The sequence below is a fragment of the Pinus tabuliformis genome, chromosome 5_2 (assembly GCF_031772625.1).
Source record: "Pinus tabuliformis cultivar Carrire ecotype Pingquan chromosome 5_2, CPIR1, whole genome shotgun sequence".
Lineage (NCBI taxonomy): Eukaryota > Viridiplantae > Streptophyta > Pinopsida > Pinales > Pinaceae > Pinus > Pinus tabuliformis.
The window spans coordinates 782,551,857-782,560,295 of record NC_142306.1 but is presented as its reverse complement, the minus strand read 5'-3'; the positions used below and the strand labels follow the sequence as shown (position 1 = coordinate 782,560,295).

Below are 8,439 nucleotides of genomic sequence, written 5' to 3'. Positions count from 1 at the left end.
AGAACTTATCCCAAATCAGCTCATAACCTGATCAAACTTGACCCACTGAAAAATCATCTTCTGTAAGACCTCAAGGACCCACTGTATCCTCTACAACACTCTAACAAAACACTGTAGCAACACCATTATCATCATCAGCCAAACTAGGTTGACTTGTATGCCACCCATTAGCTGCTCCAACACTCAAGCCATCAAACTTCACCACAACTACTCCAACATCTGCAACCATCAATAATTAACCTTGCCACTGATCATACAAGCTAAAACCCATCCATATATACACCAAGTACCATAAACAAGCTTGAATGTCTCCAATACTGTCAACTAGGTATAGTAGCTCCACAACCTACCAAGGCATCCACACATCAACAAACAACCTACACTAACATCTGCAACCATCAAGCTAATGTATGCAACCAATTTATAAGCCAAGTACCATCTCACTAGCATAATTCCATTTTTGTATTAATCAATCATGTAGTATCTCATCCATACACACACACATTAGAGACCATAAACCAAACAATCATGTGCATAAACAATCTCATACTACTCGGTTGGCATCAATGCCAACCAATACCAATGAAACATCCAACACCAATTCTACTAGGTTGAAATCAATTCCAACCAACCAACTAAGCTATAATGCCAAAAATCTTCCCTTTGGCATTGATGGAAGCCAACCAACTAGCCTCTGAAAAGCTCATCATTCACTCCCCCTTTGACATCAATGGAAAAGGGTTGAGCTCATCCAATAACCATAGTTGAATAGAAGCTACTACCCCTAGACATTAACTATGTCTCAGTAAGAAGCAACAACCATAAACATCAACATAGTGTGGGCAACAATATATTATAACCAGCAAGTCATCATATGCACCAATAAGGTCAAATCATAATGGTTCAACAACACTCCTGATGGAAGAATGACATAAAACAAAAGCAGTAATGGGTCTTTCTATCTCTTGAATAAACGACAGTATTTTCAAGAAATAAAACCATCTAGATGAACAACAATGTCAAGGCCCAAATAACAACAGTATATCGTTTCTCGCAGCAACAATAATATAGAGTAATCAATAGTATAAAAATCGGAAACAACACATCATAAGCAATAGAGAAAATAATAATCAACAACTCCAAGATCACCACTCTCAACCAGAGTAGTGGCACTCTATCCATCAACATCACCAACAACAACAACAAAACAAATGATGACCATCATAAAGCAAGACTACACTACATCCATCAATAATAACATAGTTAGACAATGACAATATCATCCTCCCATGCATCAGCATATCATAACCAACAACAATACCAACAAGGCATATGATGACCATCATCCAATATGGTGTGAGAAACAACACATAATTTCCTCCAAGTAACAAGCAGGAGGCTACTCCAAAAGAACCAAGGACTATGAATCAAAAATATTGCAATGAAAGTACAGGGCTTCACAATCCTACTACATGGCTACATGAATGATAGATTGTGACTATACAATGCTTCATCAAATATGAAATATGACTCCTCACATATACATGAACATCACTCATATGATTCTACCTATTACCCAAGAGTGATACATGACATTACATGACTACAAAATAATTCTGAACGCCCACACATGACTACAAAAACATAACATATACCAGCTGATATAATGCTGAAATAAATCTCATGGTGCTCTCTCTCAAGACAATATTGACTCATGATGATAGATAAATTCCATTTCATGGATCACCCAATCAACACAATGATGATAAGAAGTGAAAATACAAGGCTTTGATCCATGATGAAAAGTGAATAAATTCATGCCAAAATGAGTGTGCACAACTCTCTCCAAAGATTTGTCAGAATATGTCCTGAACTAGCAAGCTGCAACACTAATAGTTGACAGCCCCAACAACAGAAGCCTCCATGAATGAACTATAGAAAAAACAATCCATTCACATATAACAATAAGTAACAAAAAATTATTTTCCATCCATATGAATGAACCAATACTATAACCTCCAGCTGAATAGCAATCAACAACATGCCTCTAAGCGTTAGGAAACTATCATATATATGCCATCAATACAACCTTTCTTTTTCTGGCACCAACAACACATATACATCATTAGAAATAATCTGATCTAAACACAATAATGCAGCAACAACATATGCAAGTAATCCTCAAATACAATCAACAATGGTAACCATGCAACCAACATTTTTTAGCACAACCTCTAAGCATAATATCGCTATCATCAAAGTAAGAAATCTGCAATATCAACTTCATTCACTCTCTCTAGATATCATATGTGCACTAGAAAGAACAATCCTCATCATCACTAACAAATATATGTGGTAGACTTCAAGGTGGGATCCTTATGACAATATGATATGAAAATATGATGCATGGCCACTTAATTATCCAATGTAAGATATATGACTCATGTGAATACACATGTAATGGACTCTCAAACATGTTACAACTGTACTGAATGATGTATCACTTTTCTTCAAACAGATCACAAAAATCAACCAACAACTTCGTAATACACATGCATGTATCAATGACCCTTCCTCATGTGAAAAAGGAATCTATAATGAAGTAAAAGAATGAGGGTTTCAATGACAGAAACACCATTCTCACAAACTATCACCAAAATTCCAATGGAAGACATAGTATCATGCATGGCATAAGTGTTATACATGTAAATCATAAATCCAAATCAAATTCCCCCTAAGAATACGCCATAAAACAATTGTTGCTCGCAGCATGAAATTTTGTTAGTGTTCATAAAATAGAAAAATAATCTTCTCAAAACATGGTTGCAACTATCAACAATCATGAGACAAAAGCATAAAATGATATATAATGCATTAACCTTGTAGAACTCCCCCTCGACTCACACACTCTCCTTCTATGCCTCAAAACGATCTTGTGGACCTAAAATGAATAGGTGCATGAGGCTGAAATTTCCTCCTTATTAGTCACATGCGCCTATCAAGTTTGGTTTCTCATGAAGCCATCTCTTATTGTTCACAAGATAAAGATCTATTCCCCGTGAGTAGAATATCATTTTTCAAACCACCACATTCTTCTTTGATGTCCTTTGAAGAGCTATTTCTTTGCAACTCATCTTTTCTCCTCCATACCTTCTTTGTCTTCAATGGTGTTATTGCTATTTTTGTTGGCTTGATTCTTTCATATCTACAACCTATAGCTTTGTGGCCATATTTTGCACACTTCAAGCAATGATTATCCAACAAACTTTTTTTTCTTGTAAAAATTTACATTTTCTAGCACGATGACCAAAATGATTGCAAGAAAGATAATACCCGTAAAATAAATTAGGATACCTTGTGTTTTTCTTTGTTGGACCATGAATGCTTGGATGCTTTGTCACGTTCTTGAACTGCTACATGTTGTGATTGTGATCTTCTTTTCTTTTCTTTTGCTGATAATTTATTTTCTTCTTTTGCTTCCTTTGATGATGTTGCTTCCTAGAACCTTGACTTTAGAGGTGGTGGAATTTTGATTGTATTCTACTTCGCTATCCTCCACTTTCTCTTTTTCTTTCACAAGGCATGATTATTCTTCAAAGCCCAATCCAGTTTTAATAAGTGGAGATCTTTGGCTGATCAGGATTTCATTCAAAATTTCGGTGCTTTTCTCCAACTTTCAATACTGAGATAGCTAATTATTTTCCTTTTCAACCTCACATCTCAGAGAGACTATTTCCTTTTCTAGGCTTGCACAAAAAGCTTCCGAGTTTTGTAGTTGATTTGACAAATTCTCATTTTCCTTAATGACTTCATCATGCTGGATTTTGAGATCAATGATTTGCATGTCATTACTCTCATGGATACTCTCACTATCTTCTTCAGATAAACTCAGATCTGCTACTGCTATGAATGTAGACTCATTTCTATTATTCTCTTTCTCTTTAAGAATGCAATGGGGTTTTTCAATACTTTCAGAATATTGAATCCTATCTCTTCCATACAAACTATGCAGCTTGTCCATAATTTATTTTGTAGTGTTTCGGTGTCTCAGTTTTGCTACATCTTGATTTGACAATATCTTCTTGGCTTCCTCATTCAAATCATCCCGTGTACCATATTCAATTGAGAACACAATATCCACATCAAGAGTTAAAAGAAATGCTTCAAATTTTACCTTCGAAAGCATATAATCTGATCCATGTAGAAAAAAAACTCCATCTACCTCGTAATTAGCTTTCTTTCTCTTTTAATTCCTTATTGCTCCCTTTGAACTAAGATACTTCTTTTGCTGGTTACAAGATAAGTGATGGGAAAGAACGCTTCCTCGTTTTGTGCCTTTCATTGCACGACTTGGCTACTTGTATTGGACTGGTAGTATATCCTTACTTACGGTTTTACAGGTTGATTTTATTGGACCGATACTTATGTTGTCCATTCTTTCGGTATGCAATCTTACTACAGGACTCACACTCTACAAGGGTTTTCCGCTGGAGTTACCCCTGTACTCGGGTATCCTCGATTCCTTTGCAATGTTCTACTTATTGGTAACTTTTTGGGTCATTTTACTCCCACGCTTACTTTCTTCTTATGCTTGTTCTTAGAGTTTAGCGACACAGGTTCTTGCTTCACCCTTGAATGTTGTGAGCTTCATTTTGATTGGTACTCGGGTACTCTACATATCACTTCCTAATTACGACTACCTCCGCTACCAGGTTTTACTAGAGTTGCTTCCTCTGGCGTTTCGAAGTTTCATAGAATTTGTTACTTTCAGTTCTCAAAATTTGTTACTTTCAGTTCTAGGCTTGAGGGTTTTAAAGCAGTTCTGTAAGGGTTTTTATAGCAAACCCGATCCTGCTCGTTTTTGGAAATAATTGTCCCCTATTGGCTACGGTCTAGACAAGGTTTTGGGTTGCTTACTTAAGTCAGCTTGACCCGGAAGCTAAACGGGTCTCTGTCGGATTCTTAAACAGTTTTTGTTTCGCTTGTGCTCGAACCCAAGTATTTGAACTGGGTTTGGACAGACTCTTAATTTTCTTTCCTCTTTTTGAGTCAATTTTTTGGTTGGTAACCCTATTAACCCTACCGCCAACACCATTCATCCTGTGCAATGGCAACAACGTATTTGCTAATCTTGAGCCTGCGTGGTGTCGGGGAGGTTTCACTTATTCACCTTCCCATTGTATAGGAACACACTGAAGATTTTATTTTCAGTAATAGAGTATTGGAATTCATGATATTTACGGTCAAATATTATTGTCACGATTAGTTTTTAAAACTATAACAGTTCCAACCATTTCTTTGTTGTAATTTGAATGAGCATTTTTCTACTATTCCTAAAGAAATACATCATTCACACATAAGCAACATACTTTTAAAACATGTATATTATACTTTTAAAACATTTATATTGTGTCACCATATTTATCTAATCAATTAGGGCCAAGCAATCCAATTAAGAGTACAACTCTCCTCCCAAGCACGAAGACTAAAATTACGGTTGTTTCTCTCGCTGGAGCACTAAGCCTCCAGAACAGTAGAGAAGAGTGACCTCTAGGGTTTTATTCACTGGCATCAAGGTGCCAACCGAGCCAGGAATTCAAGGTCTCCACTGGTTCATAGCTCATCTTAAGAGTCCCTTAATGGCAGCGTCATGCCTGCAGTTTTGTCTCTCCTCTCTATCTTCAGGTGCCTCAGCTTTTCTTTTCTGCCTTTCCTCAACCCCTTTTCCCAGTGAGATGCCTTTTCTATGAGGGGAGAGTGAGTGTAACTAAATATCTCTAACTGTCTCGTGCTTGACAAATCTCATTCTTGGGTTCTCTCCCATGGATTCCCAAACTTGTTAATAATAATTTAACAATCACCCAAAAAAAAAATCATTTCCCTTTTAACCATCACGGTTCCACCATACCTTTTACTAATTTCATTGTTTACCCAGATTGCTGAACTATGAGTCTTACTTTTGATGTTCTCTCCATAAAGTTATAAACATTCAAATAAATTTATCATAAGCTTGGGGCTTACTTTGGATCTTCTCTCCATAAAGTTGTAAATATCCAAATAAATTTATCATAAGGCCAACCAATGCTGAAGTGAGCCTCTATTATAGATGCTCTCTTTGAAGGCCAAACAAATTGGATCTCCATTTATTAAATTATCTGTGGTCGGGGATATTATTTCTCAAAATAAGTCTACAAATCAAAGAGCCCCTCCTCACATTGTTTTCAAAGAGTTTTCTCAATTATGAAATATCATATATTAAAGAGTTAAGTTATTTTACGCCATCTTCAGCCACAAACAATTGTGTTAGCGGACGCGTTTTGTTCCATCTTCTGTCCCAAACAATAATATCAAAGGACCATAGGAGCTAGTGCGATTAACCAAGTCCCTTTGGGCTTTGAGCATGTCCGAAAACTCACTCAATCTTTGACTCTCTCAAACAGAAAAGCATTACAAATTTTCAAAGCGTTGCAAATCTTCAAGACCACTGAGAAAGCATTATTGTAATTTTTTCCCCCAATTAAGTTGAGTTTAAAAGGTAAAATCTAAATACTTGGAGAAATAGTTTGTATTCTCCCTTCTTCAACCTATTCTCTGAGAATTAAACCTATAACTAATGAAAAGTAACCTCTAAAAATCATTTAATCTATATTTCATTAATTAATTCACTGCAATGGATACTCCCAACCTTAATCCTACACATCATTACTTGAAATTTTAACCTATAATCTAAATTAAATCTGACAAAAATCTATCTGCAATGAAATTTAATTAAATGAAACGAATTTGATTTGAATCGAACAAAAAGAGTAAAGATTCGAACTGAAATCAACGGATTGGCGTTATGCAAAATTCAACGAGAACCGATTTTTATTAGTTTTGTGAAACATTTTACTTAGGCATACCATAAAAAAGAACGACAGAACGGCACATCACCATCTACCGTCGATAACATATGTGTATGATCTCTACAAATTAGGGTTTCCCCACTCTACTGGCTCTGCGCTGCGCCGTCGTGTTCAAGATCGCGTTCCCCAGGATGATCCGATGGGGATATCTTCCTCTCGATGTCTCTGGTAAACTGGTTGGTAAGCGAACGCAGGTCAGACACTGGAGCTTTCGAAGATGACTGCGAATCATTTGGCATATGGCCTTCGGCAGGTGACCAGAAGACATGGGGCCTCTTGGGTATATCAATGGCAATATGAGGCATTAATGCTCTTCCACCCGAGGTTCCCTCATCCATATCTACATTCATCTCGTCCTGCCCACACGAAGATAATGTATTTGGTGGGCTATATTGCGGATCATACTCTTCTTCAGAGCTTGCAGTTTGCCCTTGCTCCGAATTCAGATTAGGATCGAGTCCTGAAGCAATTGGTGTCGGAATTGTAGCCGAAACCTGCCCTATTCTAGCGGATTCCAAAACTGGATGTTCAGGCTGGGCGACGGTTCTGCAAAGGGGACAAGTGGAATCCCAAAGAAACCACATATCGATACACTCAACATGAAAACTATGGCCGCAATTGGGCAAAAGCCTGCCTTTCTCATTCTCCTCCCACTCGCACAGGCAGACTGCGCACTCTAACCCATCCGTGCCAATCTGCGATCTATACACAAACTTGGGCAGCGTCTCTAATATCGCAGAATCCAGCCCCACGTTCTGCAGCGTCGTCGGTTCTTCTCCTGTAAAATAAAACTGATGCTGCGTAAAACCTGATCTCTGCCGACTCCGTCTGATAAATCTAGCACACTGTAAAATAATTCTGCCATAAACGCGCAGCAAAGTGGCGATTAAAATCACAATAACACAGATTCTGACAAACAGCATCATATCATCATATTTGTTCATGCCATCATTGCCAGGCCGCTGATTGAAGTCACTGCCCTGGGTCATTTTATATATGAAATTGAAGCAGGAAAGTGTTTTCCGAATGGAGATCCTCTCGGCCCTCAAATCCCTTGGATTGCCTGCGCTGCCAAGAAGACACACTACCACTCAAATCCCGTGGATTGCCTGCGCTGCCAAGAAGACACACTGCCCCTCAATTTGTGTAAGCAGCGTCTCCCAAAATTGACCCGAAAATAAGGTAGGGTTTAATGGTTTCGATGAATAGCTGCATCTACGGTGTTATTTTGGACATATTTCATTTTAAATAAAAGATGTAAGAGATAATCGTTTAAAAAAATTGTAAATCGATACATAGATTTTTTTTAAATAATAATTATTAAATTTCTGTAAATTGAAACGTCATTTTTTAAAATGATATTATTAAAATTATGTAAACTTATTGTATTTTTTTTAATATAAATTTTGATAACGAATTTTACTTTTAAAGTTTTGTTTTTTCGCAATTTTTTATTAATATAAATTTTGGTAATGAATTTTATTTTTTAAGTATTGTTTTTGTTTTATTTCATTAATATAAATTTTGGTAATGA

At 36.8% G+C, this 8,439-nt stretch overlaps 1 protein-coding gene across 1 annotated transcript; it reads right to left on the bottom strand.

Moving 5' to 3' along the window:
* Positions 1 to 6,988: 6,988 nt before the first annotated feature.
* LOC149161607 (RING-H2 finger protein ATL2-like) lies at positions 6,989 to 7,894 on the bottom strand. Its single transcript, XM_089434933.1, has one exon. It carries the CDS (start codon positions 7,892 to 7,894, stop codon positions 6,989 to 6,991), a length of 906 nt encoding a protein of 301 aa, XP_089291059.1.
* Positions 7,895 to 8,439: the final 545 nt, after the last annotated feature.

Bases quoted from the DNA above. Each gene is read 5' to 3' on its own strand.
- LOC149161607 (XM_089434933.1), bottom strand. From the start codon at position 7,894: ATGACCCAGGGCAGTGACTTCAATCAGCGGCCTGGCAATGATGGCATG.